This window comes from Pogona vitticeps, chromosome 8, assembly GCF_051106095.1.
Source record: "Pogona vitticeps strain Pit_001003342236 chromosome 8, PviZW2.1, whole genome shotgun sequence".
Classification (NCBI taxonomy): Eukaryota; Metazoa; Chordata; class Lepidosauria; order Squamata; family Agamidae; genus Pogona; species Pogona vitticeps.
In genome coordinates this window covers 23,919,178-23,943,450 of record NC_135790.1, presented here as the reverse complement: position 1 = coordinate 23,943,450, position 24,273 = coordinate 23,919,178, and the positions used below count along the sequence as shown (strand labels likewise).

Here is a 24,273-nt window from a genome sequence, read left to right as displayed (position 1 = left end):
GTGTTTTGGGCTGGACCAGACCGGACCCCTTCAGAAATCTCCCAGCCGGCATGGACCAGAAGCTGAGGATTTGGGAAGTCACAGAAGCTCACTGAGGGCAGATGCTCCCTTAAACCAGGAATAGTGAAGCTGGTGCCCTATAGCAATGGTCCCCAACCTTGGGCCTCCAGATGTTCTTGGACTACAACTCCCAGACTCTTCATCACTAGCTGTGCTGGCCAGGATTTCTGGGAGTTGAAGTCCAAGAACATCTGGAGGCCCAAGGTTGAGGACCACTGCCCTATAGGTTCTGGGGCAGCAGACCCTAGAATTCTTGATCATTTGCTACCCTGGCCGAGACTTGTGCCCCCAAATATCTGGAAGGCAAACGGTTGGGCTGTCTACACCAGTGGTTCTTAACCTTGGGTTACTCAGGTGTTTTTGAACTGCAACTCCCAGAAACCCCAGCCAGCACAGCTGGTGGTGAAGGCTTCTGTGAGTTGCAGTCCAAAAACACCTGAGTAACCAAAGGTTAAGAACCTCTGGTCTACACACCAGGCTTATGCTTTTTCAGCATTGTGCTTTTTCCTTCCTTTAAGCGAAAGTAAATTTTTTACGAACGGCTAGCTAGCATTGGAAATTGCTGGGCACTCCAGCTGACCAATGGACATACGATGCCCGTCCCTGCCGACGCCTCCGTTTCTTGCATTCTCTCTGTAGGCTAAGTGTTTTGAAAAGAGTCGTCAGGCCTGCAAGAGAGGGAAGCGCAGCCCTTTTCAAGACGACGGTCTAGTCAAAGGCTGCCCCAGTCTCACGGCTACAAGCAGGAGGCATTTCAGCAGGAGAAAGAGGCTGAAAGAGGCAGAAGACCTTGCACCACCACCACCACCCCCTCACAGGTGATGCAGCCCTGAGGACTCATGGGCACGAAGCCATGACGGCTTTAGAAGATGCAGCAAAAGGTGGTGGCAACCTGGTCTGTTCAGGAATGAGCGTGGATACCTGGCTTTCCAAGTCAGAACTTCCAGAGCCCTCCATCAAGCTTGGCCGGGAGCCATGCTGTCAGGGGAGGCTGTTATGGGAGTTGTAGTCCAAAACGTGGCATTTCTGAGCTAGGTTCTGCCTGAGATTTAGCCACTGTTTTCATAGGAAACATGTAATAAAGAATGACAGCCAAGGCGGCTTCTTCCTGAGACCGCTATTTAGCCCTCCCCAACCTGGCACTTTCTTGAAGCACTAAAGTGCCCATCATTCCCAGACACCAAGCCCATGGCCACATTGGCTAGGGAGGATGGGAACTGTAGTCCAAGACATGTGGAGATGCTCCATTGGGAACAGCTGTAACGTCCTACTCTGTGAAAGGGGACTGTTAAACCATAGGGATGTGCCATTCGGATTTTTTGGAGGTCCCAGCCACACAGCAACACCTAGAAATAGTTATTTTTTTTGTCCACTTGGAGAAGGGCCTTGTTCGAAGGTTCCATGGCCTAGCTCTGATCTAGCTTCCTGTTAAAAAAAGGAAGCTGACCAACTACTACCTGGGAATCCTAGAGCCTTCTGGGAGATGTAGTCTTGCCACCCTTTAGCCTCTATAAAGGGCCTATAGAAGAGCTTTGCAGGAAACCCCCTAGGACTTCCAGGTAGCACTGGCATTGCTTCCTTTTTGTTTAAAACAGGAAGCTAGGGCATGAAGCTTTGAAACAGGCCTCCTCCAGGTGAGCGAAATGTAGGTGTGTCTCTAGAGGTGGGTGTGTGGTCTGGAACTCCCAGAATTCTTAGAATCCAAAAAAACACACCTCTATTAAAAATACATGGCACCACTCCGAACTTGCTTGGATAAACCCAGTATGTGCTGTTCTCAGCTCCACCTCTATCCCTTTCCATGCACCTGGATGTAGGGATGACCAGAACTCCACTGCCTTTTTTGCCTCGATCTAAACGTAATTGGTGTACTTCCTGAAAACAGATGATAGGGCAGCTTTCTCTTTTGCAGGATGCACCTGTTTCCAGAAGCTTCTCTAGTCTCTTTTGGCTCTGGACGGTCAGCTACAGCCAGCTTCTCATAAAACAGACCCTCCCCCCAATAACAATGCATCTGTGTTAAGATTTCTAACTAACATAGTACCAGCAGATTAGCACATGGAAAACCATCTACTGGCACTCTCTTGCCCATAGTGGGGAGAACATATGGCTGGGCTATGCACTCTTGACATAGAACTGTCAAGTGTGCAAATCCTCAAGAGTCACGTGCAACCTTCCACGTGCAACCTCCCACATGGCTTGCACAGATCTCTCCACCCATTCCTGGCATTTGTAGGACAAACCTGAGGTGGCTCTTTGGGTGGTCTTTCTTTAGCTCCTGTGGCTTGGACTATCAGATTAATGCAAAAGGGTAACGGTTACATTCTTACTCTGCCCAAACAATCAGCAAACCAGGGTCTAAAAACAGAATTTAAAAAATCCCCTATTCTTCACAGTAGCGAGGGCTTCGTCTGGAAAGTCCGAGAAGGAGCCCAGTTCAAATTGAATCACTTCAGGTCAGCTTCTGAAAGTCAGTGATCCCTGATGGGCTTTGCCACATTGCTACATCCTCAGCATCTTTTTGTTACAGCTGGGGCAAGACGCCAGCAGTAGGGTTGAACTCCAGAAAAGAAAGCTTCCTAGATGGGCTTTCTGTCTCATTTCATGTTATTTGGAGTCAACCTCCTAATTTCGTTACTGATCACTCATACCTAGGAAATTCATCAACAGGGGGCAAACCCTTCATGAGGATTTCATGGAGGAACAAGGAGGGGAATCCTTGCCCGCACCCAGGCTTTCCTGCCCCACAAATTCATTTCAGGAGCTGGCCCTCTGCAAATGTTTAAGACGAAGCAGCTGGAAGGCAGAGCAGGCACGTGGCGCACCCTCTTCAGCTCAGCTCACGTACTGGATGCTCCCTAGGAAGGGCAAATCCGTTGACTGGACGATTCGGCCTGCAGCACGCTCTTCGAAAACAATGATCTGGGGAAGAAGAAACAGAGTCACATTGGACAGGTGACCGCGTGCATTTCTTTCTCTCGACTTGACTGAGAAGAAATTCAGGGGGACATAATAGAAGTATACGTGTAGAGTTTAGTAACAGCTGGCTTATGTATCAGTAGGACAGGACGCATCGGTCCATTTCAGTTTCTTGGAATTCCTTAGTTCTCCTCTTCTGCACTTCTAGATTCCTTTTGCCCCTGCATCTGCTGCTCCAGGGGAGTCTTTAAGAAGATCCGGCTACAAGGAAGCAAGCCTTCGGACAGAAGTTCTCGTATCAGCCAACTCTCAACACTTACCTTCTTCTGCACAAAATAAAAATGGAGCATCCTAAAGGACCGACCACCTACGCACACCCTGGAGCCTTCGTTCTTCAACAACCTGCCAACTTTTCAAAGTCAAGCTCCGCTTCAATGGGATCTTCACACGACCAGGGGGTGCCAACATTCACCTGGAGGTCGCGCTGGCCTGTAACAAGTTGGGTGACAGTTTGGGAGATGCAAAAGACTGCAGGGTGGTGCTTAAGCCGCTCACCTCGTTGTGCCCCTGCTGGAGCCATGTCCCCGGGAGGTAAAGCGTTTCCTGAGGACCAATTTTCCAATAGCGACCGAGGTTCCGCCCGTTGACAAACACAACTCCCTTTTCCCAGCCCTAGGAACAAGAGAATAAGGTAGCACAATACCCAGGTGTTTCACTATAGGGCAAAGGACTGAACTTAACACATCCCCCCCCGCCTCAAACAACACTGTGAATCTCTCAAGGGCATGAAGGCGTACCACAGCAACACCTAAAAAAACAACAGCCAAGCAGGAAGACCACCTGGCTTGTGAGATGGTGGCAAGGAGTTCCACAGGGCTTGGAGATTTGTTGTTCAGAGTGAAGAATTCTGCAAACGTTCTTGACATGCCTGAAAAATAACTCAGCGGCTTACCTCGAGCTTTAAGAATGTGTCCTGAGGCATATATTGCACTTGAAGGGTTCCTCGGAAGAAGGCAGGGCCCACGGCGCTGTCCGGGACAGCGCTCCAAGGAGTAGATCCACGTAGGCTGGCAGGAAACAGGGAAAAAAACTATTAAGAAGCAGATTGTCTCTCAAGAGTGGTCAATAACCCCTTGAAGAATCCAGTTGTCTCAAGCTTTTGCCACAGGAATCAATCGCCACCCTTCTCCTTCTATACTCCCTCGCTTTTCTTCTCTTCCCCTTCAATACTCAAATCCCCAGATGGTCACCCGGATAGGAGTTTTTGCCACCAGCATGACACCCTGGAGGCACAGGCAAGATCTCCGGTGCCACCTTTCAGAGGGGCAGAACTCCCCCCCCCCGCCATTCTCACCCACCAGCCTCTCTGTCTGGAAAGGGAGTGCCAGAGATGATGGCATTTCAACAGAGAGCTGGGGGATGTCACTTCAGTTCTCGTCTCGTTTTGCTTCAATTCCTTCGGGCTGTGTCTATTGCCTTATTTAAAAAGCCCCCTGTATGCCCAAGGATGACAGAGACATAACCAACTTGGGCACTAACACAATGAAGGGTTGCCCCTGGGGATGTTGAAACCATATACAGGGGAAAGGGAAGGTGCTGCTACAGGTGAGGTGGCTGGTCCGGCAGAATTATAGGTCTTTCTCCCATTGGCAACAACATACAGGGTTTCGCCATAATTTGGGAGAGCCGACGAGAGCACCAGTTGACTCGTGGACCGGATTAAAACCTCGGAATGAAAAAGCAGGAGCTCTGATGAACTAAAGTGAACTATACTTCGGCCAAGAGGGCTCTTTCGCCCACATCCTGCTGGAAGACATCCCGGAAGAAAGCGGTTGGCTTTGGGTAAAAAGTTGGTAGAAAAGATAAGAGTTTTGGTCTGATCTGGCCCAGTTCTTCTCGTGACCTGCGGTAGGTTGTCTTTAATTCAGAACGACAGAGTTAGGTTTGATGGAAGGCCTGAATCCTTTCGTGGGGTGGTGGCTGCTGTTTAGTGAACAAGCACCGGCTGAAGGAGGGGGTGTACAGCTTTTCTTTTCTCTCCCCAGACAGGCCAATTTCTAGTGTAAGGGTTCGGCACGCACTTTGTACAGAATTCATTACTGTAAGAACTTTAGATTTGAGAGCTTTCTTGGTTTAAGGAAGGCCTTTCTTGCTTGAGGGATAGTCAACCTGTAGAATTATTCCCCACTAGAGACGGGCACGAAACACAGTTCGGCACAGTTCAGCTGTTCCGTGGGCAGCCCGGCTTCCCTTGCCCCCACCTCCTCCAGCGAGCACCCACTTAGAGGCAGTGGTGTGGCTTCTCGGCCCTTCCCAGCCTCCTCCAGGCGTTGCCCCCCAGTGGGTGCCCACCAGAGGAGGTCGAGCAAGGGAAACTGGGGCATCCGCAGAACAGCTGTATAGCCGAACCACCGAACTGTGCTTCGGGCCCATCTCTATTCCCCACTGAATGCTGTGACGGCAAACACTGGCTTATAGATGGCTTTAGAAAGGGGATTATATAAAGGGGATGATATATATGGGTTTCTAGAGTTTAGGGAACCACGGGGCTCCATGGCTATGTTTAGGCTTCCCATGGACTTAAAACAACGTCCTTCGAACTGAGGTCACATGGGAAGTGAGATCAAATCAACACATGCTAGCTGTAGTTCCATCCTTGCACGAAACTGTGTTAGGGCCAAATGGTGCTTGAAACCCTCAGCCAAAGACTTCCTGTTTGTCTGCTCAGAAACTAGAGGAAACTCAAAATCAGGCATTAGTAAAGGGGCAGCTGCAGAGCTCAGCAATTTTGTTTTGTTTTTATTCATTTTTTCCTTTTTTTTTTTTTTTTTGCTTAATCTGTCTTCCCCGTCCTTTGCCAGATGCTGGCTTGCTGGCAGCTGGAGCTGCTAACTAGGTTTTGTCCCTCTGCCAAATGCGTTTGCTGTAATGAAGAAAAGAGGAAAACAAATAACTATGGAGGGATACGGTGTGCATATTTGAGCGGGAGAGAATGATGGCCCCAACCTTTCCATGAAGCTGGGTTTCATTTCCAGGCTGTAAATCTTGAAGTTCCTCAAGGAGGTTTTGTTGAGAGAGATGTCACCAATTAAGCCTGCGAGAGAAATGAGAGAAAATGAGGGGCTTAAACAGCCACAAGGCTGATGAATCGCCTTTGGAAGCAGAGGGAACAGAGAGCGGCTGAAAACTGGAACAGCAGCGGCCGTAGCAAATTAAGGCCCACATGGTCTCCATTATCCGTGGACAGAAAAGCCTGCAGGTCCTGACAAGTCTGGAGGCTCCTCCGTTTCATGCCCAGGCAACTAGGCTGGATGTTTCATTCTGCTCCCAGCAAATAGGATCTTGTCTCTCGTGTGAGAAGCTGGCTCGTGGGTTCAAAATAAAACATGGAAACCATGTTGGCCTCTGAAGTGCTACCGAAGGGCTGAAGGTTTATGCGTGCTGGGAATAGGGGCGTTTGATTTGCCCAGGACTTTAAACATCAAGATCACTGGGGCCACTTCTCAGACAGCGTCAGAAGCTGTTCCTGGTTTTGAAAGCTGAGAAGCAGGGGCTGCTGTTCCAGAGGCACAGATCAAATCGCTCCTTGCAGTAAACAGCTAATTTGCCATTCTTTGGCTCCTGGAACCTTACTCTCTCCCAGATGTCCCCCAACCATTCAACAGAATGAATAACTCTATAAGATTGGGGTTTGAAAGCAAGCGTAACCAACCTCTGAGACCAGGGAAACAGAGGCAAAGGAAGGATGGCTTGGGTTATAAAGCGATTCAAAAGCCGGCTATGAACTGCCTAGATTGATCACTCTGACAAGCTATTAGTAGAGAAAGAAGTAATTCCAGAAGTCTTTCAGTTTCAAGTTGCGGCAGAATTACTGGCTGCTTTGCTCAGTGAATAGATCTTCCACCTTTCAACAGTTCGCTCCAGAGGTTCCAAAAAGCACATGGGGGTGGGAGGAAGAGGTTCAAGCCTAAAGCGGGTTTGAGCAAAGAATAACACCAAGACCACACTCCAGAAGAACCAGAAACAGCCTTCTCATTAGATCACATAATTCCCGAAGTGAGCAGCTCTGTATGGCTTCGCCTGACTTCTGCTTTCAGTTTTCAGACCCGGCTGCAAAAGCTACAGCATCAGCCAACGATTAGATAATGAAAGCGAAGGCAGTGAAAAGCCACAAGGCTCAAGGCTGTCAAACGAAGTTTTACAAACACTCACATTGCTCCAGAATTAGCAGCACCGGCTATTTGAAAAAGAGAACAATTGTTGATGTAAAGCATATCAATTAAAACACCCCATTCTGTAATTCCCCTTTAGTGGGTGGAACAAAATTTCGTGGGGCTAAAGGTGACATCTGAACGCTTCTTGCCACTCCAACTGTTTGGCAGAAGGAGAAAAACTTAGGTAAAATAAAATAAAGTATGCATACAAAAGTATGCTTCTTTTAAGACCAGTCACAGAGTTCAGCGCTTTTTGTCACAAAATGCACAACGGTCTTAATGGCAAACTGCAAGTTGCTAAATTCAATATTAAAACAAAACTGTGATGACTAAGGTAAAGATAAAGGTTCCCCTTGACATTTAGTCCAGTCATGTCCAACTCTAGGGCATGGTGCTCATCCCCGTTTCCAAGCTGTAGATCCAGCGTTTGTCCATAGACAGTTTCTGTGGTCACATGGCCAGCGCGACTAGACATGGAACACCATTACCTTCCCACCGTGGTGGTACCTATTTATCTACTCGCATTTTTACATCTTTCGAACTCCTAGGCTGGCAGGAGCTGGGACAAGCGACGGGAGCTCACTCCGTCGCGTGGATTCGATCTTACGACTGCTGGCTTTGATGACTAACTATGTGATTAAAAAACTATATGGAGATGCCTTGTTAATGGAACTCGCTGATAAAAAAGTAATGATAGGGGAAAGTAGTACAGCCCACCTTTCCGCTGGTTGTTCAAGTTACGCCCATAGTTGACTCGCCCGCAGTTTTCAACCAGGAGCCTAAGTTGCCTATATCCCTGTAAGGAACAATAAAGAACATCCTTGAATCCAGGAAGACAAAGAAACAATATGGGCAAAGACAGACAATGAATGAATTAATGGATAAAGCATGGGATGGCTGAACTGCAGCTGAGGATGAAGACCAAAGCAATACTGGCATTCATCTCAGGGAGAGTATTTCTGGAACACCCTAACCGCACTAAAAATGTTACCTCTGTCTTCACCCTGATGCAGCTAAACAGACGACACAGGGTTGATTCTGAGCTAAAAAATTCTGCAACTTTAAAGGGCAAAAATCGTAGAAAAGAAAGCCATATGTTTCAGTGCAACTGCTCATGCAGTTTCTCCCACTTGCTCGCTGTTTCTCACACAGCCAAAGGCAAAACTAGTTGCTTGACTGGAAGATGCGGGGGAGCACAAGCAACGGCCAACTCCACAGGCAAAATCAGTTCTGCAATTACCCTTACACAACTGCATAAGGTATTAAGATTCTGCCTGAAAGCAGAACTATTCTGTGCATGAATACCTGACCACCAGGATGTTGGTCAGAGATCTCCCTTGAGCCTCGATTTACAATCTGTAGAGTTTTTGCCTTAAAAAAACCCAGCATGATCTGGTAACGAAGGAAGGCATCAATAAACAAATGTCCACGTGGTGCTTTTCAAAATGAAGAAGGGAAGATGGCAGGATACCCAGAGCAGATCAAGACTCATGGCATAAGGTGATCCCCACAACCACGGCAGTTTCTATCGCTTATAAAGGCAGGGCCCTGCTTGTGGTTGTGATATCACCTCCCACACTGCCTTTGTCATAATGCCTGGGGGTAAGAATCAAGGAGCCATGGCAACAGACACTGGGGGCTGACTCTTGCTGGCAACTATGGAGTGCAACGGCTGCAGCGGTGGAGAGCGCTGCCATTCGTGCGGCAGCTACCGAAGCCCAGGATTGCCCTGTCAAAAACAACAGTAGGACAGAGGACAGTGAATGCTGACTTGAGCCACTGGTGTAAACAAACCAACAAACCTAAAAAAGCATCGGCCCATACAATGGGCAATCACATCTCTCCGCTCCACCCCAAAAAAGGTAAAAGTTCCCCTTGACAATTTGTCCAGTCATGTCCGATTCTAGGGCGCGGTGCTCATCCCCATTTCCAAGCCGTAGAGCCAGTGTTTGACCGAAGACAATCACGTGGCCAGCACGACTAGACACGGTACACTGTTACCTTCCTGCCGAGGTGGTACCTATTTATCTACTTGCATTTGCATGCTTTCGGACTGCTAGGTTGGCGGGAGCTGGGACAAGTGACGGGCGCTCACTTTGATGTGTGGATTCGATCTTACAACTGCTGGTCTTCTGACCCTGCAGCGGTTTAACCCGCAGCGCCACCACGTCCCACCCCCCCCAAAACAAACCCACCAAATGTTGCCAGTTCAGACCAAAAGTAATTCAGCCCCCATTAGAGCACATGTGGGCATCAGGGAAACTGCACTGTCAGCCTGTGAGTTACCTCTGGACTTCAGAATAAGTTCTGATGAAGTCTTCTGAGGATCTGTATTCCACCACCCCCCAAACCACCCCTCACAGTGTTTATTTTATACATTTGTTACATTTATATTCCACCTTTCCTGCAATGAGCTCCAGGTAGCATCCCTCGCTCCCTTCCTCCCCACCCTATCCTCTCAAGAACACTGAGAGGTAGAACAGGCTAACAAACTGTGAGAGGCCCAACGTCACCCAGGGAGTTTCACGTCTGACTAAGGATTTGAATCCAAGTCTCCAGGGTCCTAGGTCAACAGTCTAGTTCCCAGTTCAAGACAAGTGTATGATCATGGGACCACAGAATCATGGAGTCATTGAATTGGAAGGGGCCTCTAAGGCCATCGAATCCAACCCCCCTGCTCAGCGTAGGAAATCCAAGTCAAAGCAGATCTGACGGAGGGTGGCCGAATTTTCTCTTGAATGCCTCCAGCACTGGAGCGCTCGACACCTGCTAAGATAATTGGTTCCACTGTCAAACTGCTCTAGCCGTTAAGATGTTTTTCCTGATATGCAGTCTAAAATTGTCTTCTTGTAGTTTGAGCCCATTATTGCATGTCCTGTGCTCTGGGATGGTGGAGAACAGATCCTGCCCCTCCTCTGTAGGACTACCTTTCAAGCATTTGAAAAGTGCTTTCATACACGTTAGTCTGAGCTAGCACATCAGGCAAAAAAAGAATGGTTCATTCTGGTTGCTCCCCCTTCTACTCTAGCTTCTCCTCCTGGCGCAGATCCAGCTGCAGAGAGAGAGATACCTTGGCAGGGAACACACCTGGATAAAAGATAAGAATGACACATTTGCAGTGTGACTCGCAGTGCCTTCTCCAGCTGCTTACCTGTCCATTAGGAATCAGCAGTTCTTGTGTGTTGTAATCAAGGAGGCCAATATACTGAGTATTAAGAAACACCTGCAAGACAGGAACAGCCAGCGTCTCATTTATCAATCACAAAAAGCCAGAGGATTAGAAGAGGATTTTGGGGGGGGGGGGGGCAGTGAGATATGAGGACTACCTGGCAGGAATGGGGATTGTTTGGGGTCTCTCTTCAAAGCTTTGACTGTAAGCCTATTATTATAATCAAGCGAACAACACTTACAAGCAGCAGCAGCAACGGGAGAAAAAAAAAGTATGCAGTCTACACAACACCAACATTTTATGTTTAGATGGAAACATCCATCTGTCCTCGCATGATGGCCAAATATTGTCCTTTTCGCAGGCTGAAATCCTGTTGCCTAGCGTAGTAATTTTAGAAGAGGTAGCGGTGTTAGTCTGTGTTGGCACATCAAGCAAAAACAGAAGAAGAATAAAGAAGACAAAAACGTTGCGGCACCTTGAAGACTATATGCTAAATTTTAACGTGAGCTTTCGTGGGCCGGTCCACTTCCTCAGGCAATGTACTGGGATGCACGAGTACAGGCCCACGGAATCAGTGGGGATTGGATGAACCAACTCCTCCATAACTTCCACGGATACAAATGGGTCAACTCTAGTTGCAACTTACTTACTACACTAATCAACAGGATCTCGTCCACAGGACTCCTTTCTGGTCCAGCGCACCTCATTGCCACCATTTGTTAGATAGACACAATTGAGTCACATCACAAACTGCCAGCAGACCTTGCAAAAAGTTAGTCCTTTTGCGCTGCCTTCTCAGACAGCTATCCCACTGGCCACCGTGGCTAATACCCAGGCTATCTGCGACTTTTTGGAAGCTGTACTGGAGGACTAGCCTCTAGAGATGGGCACGAAGTGGTATGTCCTGGATCATCCCAGTCCGTAAAGGCACGCTGAGCCTGATGGGTGGCTCCCCTCCCATGCCTTCTCAGCCACTCATCAAGCCCAGCTTGCTTGTTTTCCCCACCTCCCTGGTGAATCTCCCAGTCACGAGCAAGAGCACAGACTTCCCTGCCCCTCTCCTTCTGTCCGAGTGGGAGATCAGCCAAGAGAGCCGGGCAGAAAAGCCTGAGCTGCTGCAGGGACTGGCAGATCAGTTGAAGAAGTTCAGGAAACTAGCAAGCTGAGCCTGTTGAGTGGCTGACTGAGCCAGAGGAGGTGGGGGAGGGGAGCAGCAGCACCTGTGCTGCTGCCGTTACCAACTTGGACAAACCCGGTTTATTATGCCCATCTCTACTAGCCTCTTCTTCGGTTTTCTAGAGCTAAGATTAGAGAAGTGGGCAAAGAGAGCAGTCGATGTGCTGGTTCCCAGACCAGTATTTTATACCAAACAGCTTTAGCTCTCTGACCAACAGAAAACCTAAGAGGATCTTGGTAACTTCTCTAAGTTCTAACCCATCCACAGCAGGCTGATAAACCCACCAAGAACAAAAAGAGCCAAACCTAAAAAAGCAAGCGGAGTTTCACATATTTGGCGTCAGCGAAAGCCAGAAAGGGAAAAGGTCCTCCTTGATCTAGGGGTGGTCTTAGGGATATGTGGACAATAAAGACAAAGCCAGCATCGTTTCCTCTTTCAGATCTATAGAAAAAGCCAACTGGCTGATGGCTATTAAGTTGGCCACCTGTGCTCTGTCCCGGACGTGGTCTTCAGAAGACAGCCGTCCTCCACCAGGTATGACGGTCTCATAGAGGGTGTATCCAAACGCTTGCCCGTTGCCATGGTTGATGGGGAGATTCTCCATGTTAAGGGGGAACTCGGACTTGGTAGGCTGTGAAGAAGGAATCAAACTTGCAACAAAATCCTAAGATCATTTACTCAGACATGTCTGCCTAGGCCATACGTATGTTCTGTTCAGTCCTACTTAAGCTTAAGGATGGCTATGGGGTGTTACTAAAGCTCCCAATAGGGTGGTAGAGGGGGCAGAGGAAATCTCTCTAAGTGGGGACAAAGTGCATGGCACTCTTAGGAGCCTCCATCCTCCCCAATCTTTGACCAATCAATTGTTTTGGAGTTTTACTGGTATGAGACAGGTGGAAGGTAGCCTGACATGACATTAAAATGGCAAACCGTGCTCACTGGGCAGGCAACGTGACATTTCTATGACCTCCACGGTCCAAGGAGGGCAAAATGACCTTGACACACTCTGAACCAGCCCACTTCCAACCTTACATGGATAGAGGCCTTTGTTTTTGGTAGCTCGTTTCTCATGCTCCAGCGTCTGCCAAATCAATCTGAATACCCTCCACATCCCCCTTCACAATGAAACACGTGTATAAATATCTGCCTACTCAAACAATATCTGCATAATACTCATGCATCTCATGAAGCAGGCTGAAAGTCCACGCCAAGGAAAAGGCCACAAGACTGGGGTGCTAAAATCTGAAAACACTCCTCGGCAGGAAGTGCAGTACCTACCTCTACCAGAGAGGGCAGCACTTCCCATAGCGAGATATACTGCTGCATTAGGATGGCGCCGTAGGATGCCTTATTGAGAATGATAGGAGGCGGAGGTAATGGGCTCCCTTTGAATAAGGAAAGAAAGAAAGTGTGGAGTTCAGATGTTGTGTCAGCTGAGTAGCCACCGACATGTAACGCTGCCCCAAATAACCTCGTGGGCGCATCTCAACCAACAATCAAAGTCAATTGTGTTTTTTTTAAATTAATTTCTCCCAAAACGCTTGGGTTTTGTCTGTGCCGTCTTTCCTCCTTTTCTTTACTCATCAGTTAAATCTTCCCCCGGCCACCTTCCTCATCTGCTCTCAGTCTCCTTGTCCTCAGTCCTGTTCTGCCCAAGGCTGTGGGGGAAACCACAAGGCATTGCTCGCAGGCAGCGGTGGTGTCGGCACAGCTTCTGATCTTGCCATCAAGGGCAGAATATGCACGGGTCACTGAGGCCAGCTAAAAGAAAAAGCACGGGAGGCCAAGGGGTCTGGAACCGCTGCAGGCGGTAGAGGGCACTGGGAAAAGGCAGTGGTCCAATGAATACTTGAATGAATACCCAATAGCCATGAACGGACTCCTGTCCTCTGAAGATGCCGGCCACAGAGACTGGTGAAATGTTAGGAAGAAAAACCTTCAGAACACGGCTAAAGAGCCCGAAAAACCCACAACCCCCATCAGAATATATAGAGTTTCTCTCTTTTCTAATTTGCATTTAAGTTTTCCAGCACGGAATATTCCCTGGCAGAGAGATTATTACTCCACACACGTGACTGACTGCTGCCTCGTCATCCAGCTATGATGGACCACTTCCAAAGCAAGATGCCCTACCATTCCAGAGTAACGGGGGCTCTGCTAGAGGCACCACCCACCCCTGAGCCCATTTTCAAGCTTTACTCAGGAGGCGCCAGCTGGCACTCGGAGGCGGCCGAAAGGACATCCGGGGAATTACCTAGGATCTTTGAGAAAAGGTGACGCAGTTTGAAGAATTTAGAGGTATAGTCTCCGGACTCGGTCAGCACCGCATCATAGTCTGGAAAAGAAAAGTGAAACCATGAAGGGCAAGAGAAGGATGCCCAGCAGGGGACAAAATGGTTAGGAGGCCGTGTATTCTCAGTGAATTTTCCTTTTGCTCAAAGGTTTTTAAAGCACCACTGCTGAGCCGTGGAAACTGTCTTAAGCGAGAGAGAAAAGCTACTTAATTATTAAGAATTGACTTTACTCTGATCCTTGTGTCCTTCGGCAAATGTGTGTGCTAACATTTCTGCTGGCTGAATCTGCTACGGAATATTCCTCTTTGACTTTCTGCCCTGCTCGTGAGACCAATTTTGCCCCCCCGGGGTGGGCATCAAAAGTCCATACAAAACAGGACCGTGCAGCGCTACTCCTGATACTTGAACCGCTAGGCCACACTAGTTATGAGATAAAGCCCCCCCCCCCAAATCATCCCTAAACTGTCACAGTTTCCAAGCAGCATCCCTTCCCAAAAGAAACTGTACTGTATGAAGATTGCTAACTGGCCACTTTGTCCCTGATCTGCTACCCAGATCCTTTCGGCGTGGCCCAAAAAGGCAGTCTCGTCTTCCCTCCCTTCCATCAACACAGCACACTCTTAAGCCAGCAGCATCACCTTACCATAGCTGGTGATGGTTGGCTTGTATTCATTAAAATGCAGTGCTCCATTCAGGAAACCGAAGTTTGTGCCTCCGTGAAACATGTAGAGGTTAATGGAGGCTCCCATCTTGATGATGCTTTTCACTGTTTGCACCATGTCTGGACAGAGAAGTGGCGTAGAATGCGTTAGAACCAGCGAATACTGTGAGACGTTATAGCAGAATAAACAAGATAAGATTGTTGTCGAGAGAGAGAGAGAGTCGGGAAAAGTTAGGTTAGGAACTGCCCATATTCTCTAGCCCACCTTGCTCATGGCTGTACGGACTGAAGGATTCTGACAGTTGCAATTTTTAAGGGAAGTTTCCAAGCTAAATCTCCAGGAAATCACATCTGTTATACAGCCTCTCCAATATAAGCCCAACTCATGCCTGATAGTTACCGTATTTTTCGCTCCATAAGACGCACCTTTCCATAAGACGCACCAATTTTTTAGGAGAAGAAAACAGGAAAATATAATCTGTTTTCTTCGCTCCATAAGACGCATAGACTTTCCACCCCCCTGTTTTGTGGGGGAAAAGTGCGTCTTATGGTGCGAAAAATACGGTAACTCTCAATGTTAACTCATCTACTTTGCACTTAGTTTTCCTAAGGTGATAACAGTTCCTACAACAGCAACAATACATGCATTCATGTTCAGAAGAAGATCCTTCCTCTCCAACTCTAAGCATCCATATAGTAACTGGGTGGTTTTTGTTTTCATCTGTCTTTTCACACAAGATTCTCAACAAAACTGGTAACAAAGCATTCAACAAACCAGAATCATAGAAAAGTGAAGTTGGAAGAGGCCTACAAGGCCATCATCTCCAACTCCCTGCTCAACACAGGAACTTAAGAATGACTTTTTATAACTGAAACACCCAATATCTTCCTGCTACCACGGCCGCTGGCCATGCTGACTGGGGCTTATAAAGAACTGTAGAGGCCAAAGAAAAAGTAACTTATCTAAATTCCGACCAAAATGTGGGTAAACAAATAGCAACAATCTGGCAGGGTGTCATTTTTAAAAGGAGTCACAAAAGCTCAGGGATTCTTAAAAGCTATTCAAAATCATTCAGAATCAAACTAAGCTCTCCCTCCTGTGAACTAAAAAGCCATCCGATTCCGAACATGCAGATGGATTAACATACTTTAAGTAAATTAATAAATAAACCATGACTAGGGAATCATTATTGTGTTGCTGGTAATTACCCACTCTGCATCAGCAGGCTGAAATGCAGATCAGAAAAGGTAGGAAGAGGGCAGAGCAATTAACATTCTTCAAATGTGGTGCTACAGAAGGATTGATTTAAATATATATGCATATTTAATAGATGTAAATATGATTTCTGATAACACTGGAAAGAGCTTGTGGGCCGGCTCTGTTGATTGTCTGGAGCTAGAACAGATCAAGACAACAGGCAGACAGAGGGAGTAACTGCTGGGGAGGCAGCCATGAAATATCAGACCAAGGTGCAAAATGAGTGGCCCTCCCCATATGGCTAGTCTGCAAAACCCGTCAGCCCAAAACTGGCATAACCAACATTGAGAGACCACATGAACAGCAACCTGGTAAGACCTGGAAGGCTACCCATTGCCTGCCCGTTCTTGGTATTTAACAAAAAAAAGGTGCACCGACATTAGTAAGGAGGAGAGAGCGGTGACTCACCCTCTGCATCGAAGACATTATGGGGTCCTCCCCAACTATCAAACCATCCAGTCCAATATTCCATCACCATCTTTGGCATGTTGTGCTGTCAAAAGGGCAAAACAAAAGATCTCAGGAGATGGTCTTGTTCCTCCTGCCCAACCAGCTCAAGATTGTCTGCTCAGGTCCGCCGTGGGCTCCCCAGTGTCCTCTTGCGTGGCTGTCTCACCCAACAGCCTTCCATCTGATCAACCCATTCCAGGAAGAGGAACCTCCTGGTTGTTCTTCCTTGGTGCCTTTAAGCAGCCCAGTCTCTCTCCTCCAGCCGGCTTCCTGCCTGCTTGACTGCTTCTGATCTGTCAGCCAAAGTGCCTGCTCTCCTGTTATCACCTGGGCAGCACTGGTTTCCCCTCCTTGCTGATCAATCTTGGCAAGGACTGTAATGGCCTGAAGCTAAGGCAATGAACTCAGTTGCACTGATAATGGACAGAAAACGCGAGCAGAAAAACCTGCCACTGGAATGATGAGACTGCAGCGCATAACGCAAAACAGTTTGTCAGCCTTACGCTTTGGCAAGAAGGGTCCCTGCCTCTTCTGCTGCCAGCCCGTCCCCAACGTGAGCTATGGAGGCCCCTGCCTTCCACAAAATGGAAACCGCACTGCCGAACTGCCTCTTGCCAAACGTTGTTCGCTTTCATTGCTTAATCAATTGATGAGTATTAGAAAAGAAATTACCAGCCTGCTCAAATTGGTTCAACATGAAAAAGGAGACACGAACACAGACCCCATACTGTAAAACCAGGTCAAGCCAAAGCAATAATTTAATCCCGCCCCACTGGGGGACAAAGCGAACCCACTGCAAACAAGCTGGAACTCCGTTCTCCTGCCAAAATCAAGCTAGCTTATTTTTTTTCTCTTCTATCAGGAATAAGTGGAAAAGAGAGTTCTGATCCAAGAGGGAAAGGACACCTTCACATCAGCAACAGATGAGATAATCTGCAGGTTATCTGCTTGGGCCAGTCCAAAGTTGTTTGGCTCCAGCTGAACCCCCCAGAAGCCACCCGGACATCCATCATCCTCTCAAGGCTCCCAAGGGTGATTCGACGAGGCAGCTTGCACATCAGAGAGATCAATGTATTTAGGCAATGATGATTCCCCCCCCCTTGTTTCATCACTGCCCAGGAGGGAAGGCACTGCACAATGATTCCATTCATCCCATGAGAAGGCAAGGTATTTTGTAGTTCCCGCAACAATTTTTTTTTTGGCAAAAAAATTAAGCAAACTAAGAAAAAAAATCATAATTGATTATGACCCAAAATGCACCTGCAGGGTTTACGCCAGGTTCCGTGAACTCATCTCTGCACCTGGAGCCTCACCCCCCCCCCGGTTCCTTGCAACGGGTGGCTTGCTGTTTGGTCTTCTTTTCCGAACGGGAAGCGCCCTGCCCTGCACAGGAGGAGGACAAGAGAGCGGCAGGCCTGCTCCGAGGAGGCTTCTTACCTGCACCGAGCTGAGATAGGTCCAGATCCCCGGCTCTAACTTCTGAAAGTTAATCGTGGCCAGCGCTGTTGTGGGGAGGGAGGGAGAGAAAGAGGGGAGGATGTTAAAGCAGCCGTAAGGTTTATATTCCTCGCTCAACCTGGGCCAGAGATTTAGGAGGAAAACATTAATTTCACGAAGGAATTCTGGTCTGCCTATCAGAGGGGGCAGATGTTCTCCTGCACCTGACTCAGCCATCCCGGGACTGCGATGCTCTTGGTAACTAGCCACCCAATACCACACTAAAGTTCGTATTGTGACATCATAAAGATCCAGGTGTGCACGCAATCATTTGATGCAGGGCTCGCTGAGCGACCAGCCCACATAAACGTCTCACAGGAGATATAGCCAAACACAAACCTACGACTAACGCTGGGCTATATCATTTAGTACCATCCTGGTTTACTCTGCCTCATCCCATACCTTCCTACCCTGAATCCTACAGATTCTAGAGTCCAGTGAAGGTACTGAGAATTCTCCCCTCCAAACTGCCTCCCCTCCCACCCATCTTTTCTTCCTGGCAATTTACAGCTCCTTGGAGAGAGGAAATTACTACTAAATCACTTACAGTCCGTATTGAAGGTGTGCCCTTCAGTTAAACCTGCAACACTTGCAACCTCGCAGAGACAAGCGTTGGGGGGTGGTTGAGACAGGTACCATGAGGTTTAATTAGTTCTGGTGGAGCAATTCGAGCTGCTAGGATGAAAGCCTGCATACCAGCGTCACCCATTAGCATCTGAAGTCCCATCCAGATGCTGCACTGATCTTCTGGGCTTCAGAAGCATGGACAGATGGGAGCAGCAGGGTTTTGTTTTTACACCCGTGCAAGAAGATGGGCAGAGTAGAAGGAAACAGGCGTGCAAGTGCAACAGAGAAGACAGGCCAACTCTCCCAGTCAGAGTGCACATGCTCACAAACATATACCCCTGAGCTCATGGCAGTTTGAGAACCTACACTAATAATGCCATGTGCAGGGTGTAAAAGCTATTCCATGGTCTGCAACACCTCTGCAATGATGCAGCCCAGACGTGCAACATCTTTTCCAGAGGTGGAAGGAAGCATTTACTTAAATTGGATTTTCTTCCCCTCTGATATCAAGGACTCAGATGCTGGCTGCAATGCGCCTTGCTTCTTGTCTAATCCTCACAACAATCTTGTTAGCTGAAGAGACAGAATTCTGTCAATAATCTCTCAATAAAGCTTTGTGGAGGTGCAGAGGTTCACTGGGGTTTTGTGCATCCAAATCCAGTACTGAATCTATTGCAACATGCTGTCAGCTGCAACATGCCAGGCTATGCTCTTCTCTGATGGGATTTAGTCTTGCTGTTTGTACAGACACACAAAAAGGGCTGCTGGATCAGACCTGGAACCTTCTTCCAACATTAGCTTATTAGATTCCTCCAGGAACCTGTCTCAATGGGCCATCTACTGGTTGTTTCCCTGTGGTCTTGTACCAATTTGCAATGAAGTGTACAAGAAAGAAAGGACATAGCTCAGAAGGAGGCTGCTGAAAGGATCTGAAAGGAAGAGCAACCTGAAGGGCTGGGCCAGAGATAGCTACGTTGGTAACCCACAGTGGATTGGCAAGGACATCACACTGCACACAAAACTGCAGAAAAGAAGACAGAAAGACCACAAGTTCTATACAATTCTGCCGTTCTAAACTAATTCCTGGCTTCCATTTTTTTTTGTAGGTAAAGGTAAAGGTTCCCCTTGACATTTAGTGCAGTCGTGTCCGACTCTAGGGCACAGTGCTCATCCCCGTTTCCAAGCCGTAGAGCCAGCGTTTGTCCATAGAGTTTCCGTGGTCATGTGGCCAGCACGACTAGACACGGAATGCCATTACCTTCCCACCGTGGTGGTACTTATTTATCTACTTCATTTGCATGCTTTCGAACGGCTAGGTTGGCAGGAGCTGGGACAAGTGACGGGAGTTTATTCCGTCACTTATGACGGCTGGTCTTCTGACCCTGCAGCACAGAGGCTTCTGCAGTTTAACCCGCAGCGCCACCATGTTGGTACATGTGCGTATATTCTTTGCATCAGGTTCCAGATAGTGGATCTTTGTGTTGTAGTAAGAAAACCAAAATGATTCTTCAAGTCTGAATTCTGCCCATCCCTGGAAAAAGAACCCAAGTCATAAAACACCTGCATGCACTCACAGGGAAAGTATGGAACAGATTGATTTCTGTATTGACGGGACCACTGAAGACTAGAAGCATATTTAAAAAAACAAGGACAATTCTTATTCATTAGTGTCACCCACGGCATTTTTATCCTGTCTTTTCTACGATCAGCTCAAAGCCCTCTTCCTCTTTGCTTTATCCTCACAACAATGGAGTGCCAGGCTCAGAAAGAGAGACCAGCCCAAGGTTGCTCCGTTTGCTTCACGGACCTGCAAAGACTAGAGGCTGCCTCTCTTAAGTCCAGATCCAGCCCTCGAACCACTCTACCACGGCGGCTTTTAGGCAGGCTGCTTTTTGGGAGAATTGCATGCCCTCTGTTTCCACTAGGAAGAGGCTTTGCTGACAACATCCCCGGGGTCAACAGGAACAACTGGCGTAGAAGCAGCTTAAGAAGACGTAGGCTGCAGCGCACAAAAACTTGCTTGAGTTTTCAGGGTGCCACAAGATTCTTCATGGTTTTCGCAGCAAGATGACATTTTCCGCAGGCAGTCATCCTTCGACCGACCGGTTCGCTCTTCTTCCAAGCACGGCTCTTTATGTTTTGTCGCAGCCACCTTGCTGCCGCCGCCGCTTCTCCCTCCCCTCCCCTCCTCCTCCACCGCCTCGTCTGCCGCCACCACCATCTCACTCAAGAGTCCTAGTTATTCCACACTCCTGATTACTTGACAGGTTGACTTTAATGAACAGATTGTTGTGACATCTGAGGCACGAGGTAGGATCAAGGCACGCTCTCTCGTCCCACGCGCCTGCCGGAGAAGACGACTCCAAATAAGAAAACGAGCCAACGCTCACACACAGTAAACACATGCAAGGGAGTGGGAGAGGGAGAGAGAGAGAGTGCCGCCTCCAGATGCTCCCCATCCTCTCTCTTCCTTGTCTCCTGCTGGAAGGGAGAGAATGACCCCATGTGGACATGGCTAGGATGTGCGGCAGCTTAAAGATAAGGTGGTTGGATGGGGACATGAAAGGACCGGATGCCACAGGCTAACAATTTATGCCGGACACCCCTTGAGTCATGTACGTTTGGGTTTTCATTTTAAAAAACCTAAATGCAACAGAGAGCAGTAAGGACTACACCGAACTGCATCAGCAAAACATCGGCTGGCTGATCTCAGCTGACTACTCCCCCAAGAGGCACAGCAGGGATTATATTTCTGGACTCCTGGCTCCGCAGGCAGACACTCCAACTCACTGAGCTCTCCTAGTTCTGATCCAAGTTAAACCTCGTGCCCCTACGTTAAGCCTTTTGAAAAGGCCAGACAGGACATCCTGATACAATAACTCCTAGTAAGTGTCAGTCGAAGGTCCCTCTGGAAAGAAGGTGAGGGTGGAACACTTGGCAGATCTTGACGTGCCGGTGTTTTTTTCCACACCCAGCTACCATATCCACTTGAAGGAGAGGTTGCTCCACTCTCATGGAACTGCCCCTCTAGGAAGACAAGCGAAGCATCGTTCATGGGCTTTCCCCAAGGATGGGGCTCATGCGGGTGGAGATGAAGGAGAAGGTGCAACCTTTCAAATATTCACCCCAGGGCTGCTCCCGGTTTGGATCCCAACCAATTATTCAAGCCATGCAAGATATCACTCTTTTTAAACTCACCCTCAAGCCTTATTTGACTCTTTTGAAACGAATCACCTGCCGGGGCAAATACTTCAAACTCGCTTTAACAGAAGCCGCCTGCTGAGCCATTTTAAAAACTTGTGTTTCTCCCACTTGCAATGAGGAAGGCGGACTAGACCTACCCCCCCCCCCCCGGTCTGAAATAGGAATGTCTGAAGAGGAGGTAACCTTGCATTTGTGGAGGAGGCTCTGCAGGGGAACCAGACCCCCAATTCTTCCATGTTATGGCCCACATGGAGAATCTATACAGCTAGAGAACTTCTCTTCAGAGAAACCACTGTCGTCTGAGGAAATGATGGCCAAAGAAGACGGAGCTAGCGGGCTTCCTTCGTTGTGTACAGTATGGCATGCACAAGTTTAACGAAGGTCTGAAGAGGGATCATGTGAGCGTGACATGACATCTAAAGAGTTGTTGATTTTTCTTTGTTTGTTTAAATTGGTAAGCCAACCAAGAGCTTGCTGACCCAATCTGTCAAGAGGCTGCACATTGGCAGAACCAAAGGCAGGTAGAGTTAAACTTTCTCTTTCTTTATCACACTCCTTTCTCTCACGCAGCCCTTTCACCCTCTTCCTGCCTACCAGGCACAGAGGAATGACACGCTGTGTTTACAGTTGGTCTCTTTTTCACAGAAGGGATCTGACATTAGACGAGGCTGCAGGTGGCTTCCACGCCTATCGTACAATATCCTAAAAATCTCCTGACATAAAGCACAGAAAGACTGACCGTTACAAACCGTAACCTCACCAACTCGCTGGGCAGACGGAGGGGCGAAAAGCAACCCATTTTGTGGTCACCCACTTGATGCCAAACTAAGCCCATTTCTGTCGGCGATGACAAGGGGAGCCGAGCCCACGTTCCATCTCTCTGTTCAGATTATTGTGACTCGCTATCATAAAGTCCTCAACACTACTTTTACAGCTTTGATTTGATTTACTGTTAAGTGCCTTCTGCAATTTTGATTTCAGTGAGCTGCCTCAAGCATGCTAATGGAAGGAAGATTTTATGCCGCGACGCAGGTAGACTTTGCGTGTACAAAATAAATACCTCTTTTTCTGGAGGGGAGAAGACATAAAGACATAAATTCTGGAACCAGAAAGCACAAATTATGTGCATTCACACAGATGCACAATAACCTAAGGAAAATACAGGCAAGAGGAACGGAGTGTTAGAAACCATGGGAGTGGGAGACGGAAGAGTAGAGAGTCAAGTGGCTCCATGGAGTTTATAATCCCAAGAAAAGAGGACCACATCCTACAACTGATACGTAAACACCAGTCCACAAGGTTTACACTTCAACATATTTCCTCTACCAGAGAGAAGCTGGGATACTTCATTTGCTAGAAATTTGAAACTGTTTTGAGGTTCTTTCAACTCCAGCAAACCCAACAAATTCTTTACTGTGTCAAAATTTCGCACACAATCGGACAACACTGTTGGGTGCAAAGATCTGGTATCCATACACACAGTCAACATGCACGCCTTGAGCCACCTCCCTTAATTACAAAAGCAGGCAGCAAGAAAGGCTACACCCTGCTTATTCTTCTCACTACCTCTGGTGTCAAGATTACAGGACATTCACTGACTCAATGAGAACGCTGGCATCACTAAGGGGAACACTTTGGAGGAGACTGCTTATTGGAAAATAATACATACGTATATTTTTAAAAAGGAACAGATGACACAGACCGCCTGAAAAAGAGAGGAATTAATTTGCTTGAGAAGCTAAGATGCCTAAGCCAAAGAGGGTGAAGGCCAGAGAGGAGTCTGGGAGGCTCAGAGCCAAGGAAAGAAGTTGGAAAATGAGCCGAGGGGAATTGTTAAGAGGAGAGAAAGGAACAAGGAGCCCCAGAGCATGATGTGTGAAAGGGCATTTATTCCCTGCCAAGAAGAACCAGAAATATATATATATATCCAAAGCACGCCCCAGGTGAACACAAGATGTCAAAGACAGCAGGCAAAGTCAGGGATGGGATAAAAGAGGCCCTCCACAGATTGCTGGATTACAATTCCCATTGACCTTTGCTAAGGGTGAGGAACGCTGGGAGTACCAATCAAAAGTCACGTGAACTGTACCTAAGAAAGAAATGTCCACAGAGCCCCCAGCCCCCCCCCCAACGTGCTGATTTATGAGATTCTGAAAATCATGGTTTAACACGTGTGGATGGCAACAGTCCAGATTAGGCTGATGCTGATTAACAAGAAAGTAAAACACAAGAGACAACGGCATGACAAAAATGCGTAAAAATTCTAGGCATTCATGGTTACTTCTTAATTATTTCATTCCATTTCAGTTTTCTTGATTTTGCTCCACTAACTACACACAAAGGGAGATATACATTATGCAAGATCCAGCTGACTCCGTGACTGAAATCTTGGTGTTACCTAGTAAGCCACCCTAGAGCCAGTCCATTGAAATCTGTAAGGATTTTGAGTTTGACTCAAAGGAATTTAGGAAGGAGCTGACTCACACCAAATCCCCAGATTCGATAGATCTACTCTAGTACAGGTTGTTGAGCTACTGGATGCTACAGGATTTCAGCCGCAATATACAAGTGCATTTCTGGCTTTCTTCCGCCCATTTCACTTAAGAGAAACCCCTACGCTCCATACCTCCTTCCACATTGCCAGCGGCCAGCCCGTCTGTGTTGTCTGATGTCATCAAGAGCTCCACAATCTTCCTGCTCAGCAGAGACTGTGAGAAGAACAGAACAATCAGTATAGCAGGATTTGACCCTGATGTATATAGGGAAGAGGAAATGCCAGGTCTGGGGGTTTTGATGGAGGGAA

General features: G+C 47.8%; 1 protein-coding gene across 1 annotated transcript in view; it reads right to left on the bottom strand.

Moving 5' to 3' along the window:
• Positions 1-583: 583 nt before the first annotated feature.
• Positions 584-24,273, bottom strand: part of LOC110078235 (beta-galactosidase-1-like protein 2) — a 44,491-nt gene continuing 20,801 nt past the window's right edge. Inside the window, exons 7-19 of the mRNA XM_072979152.2 lie at positions 24,097-24,178; positions 17,640-17,704; positions 16,161-16,245; positions 14,477-14,614; positions 13,794-13,874; positions 12,818-12,924; positions 12,024-12,170; positions 10,345-10,416; positions 7,911-7,989; positions 5,986-6,073; positions 3,932-4,046; positions 3,535-3,651; positions 584-2,982 (exon numbers count right to left, since the gene is read on the bottom strand). Of these exons, the coding sequence (XP_072835253.2) occupies positions 2,896-2,982; positions 3,535-3,651; positions 3,932-4,046; positions 5,986-6,073; positions 7,911-7,989; positions 10,345-10,416; positions 12,024-12,170; positions 12,818-12,924; positions 13,794-13,874; positions 14,477-14,614; positions 16,161-16,245; positions 17,640-17,704; positions 24,097-24,178 (1,263 nt within the window). The 3' untranslated portion in view covers positions 584-2,895. The remainder of the gene's footprint in view (positions 2,983-3,534; positions 3,652-3,931; positions 4,047-5,985; positions 6,074-7,910; positions 7,990-10,344; positions 10,417-12,023; positions 12,171-12,817; positions 12,925-13,793; positions 13,875-14,476; positions 14,615-16,160; positions 16,246-17,639; positions 17,705-24,096; positions 24,179-24,273) is intronic.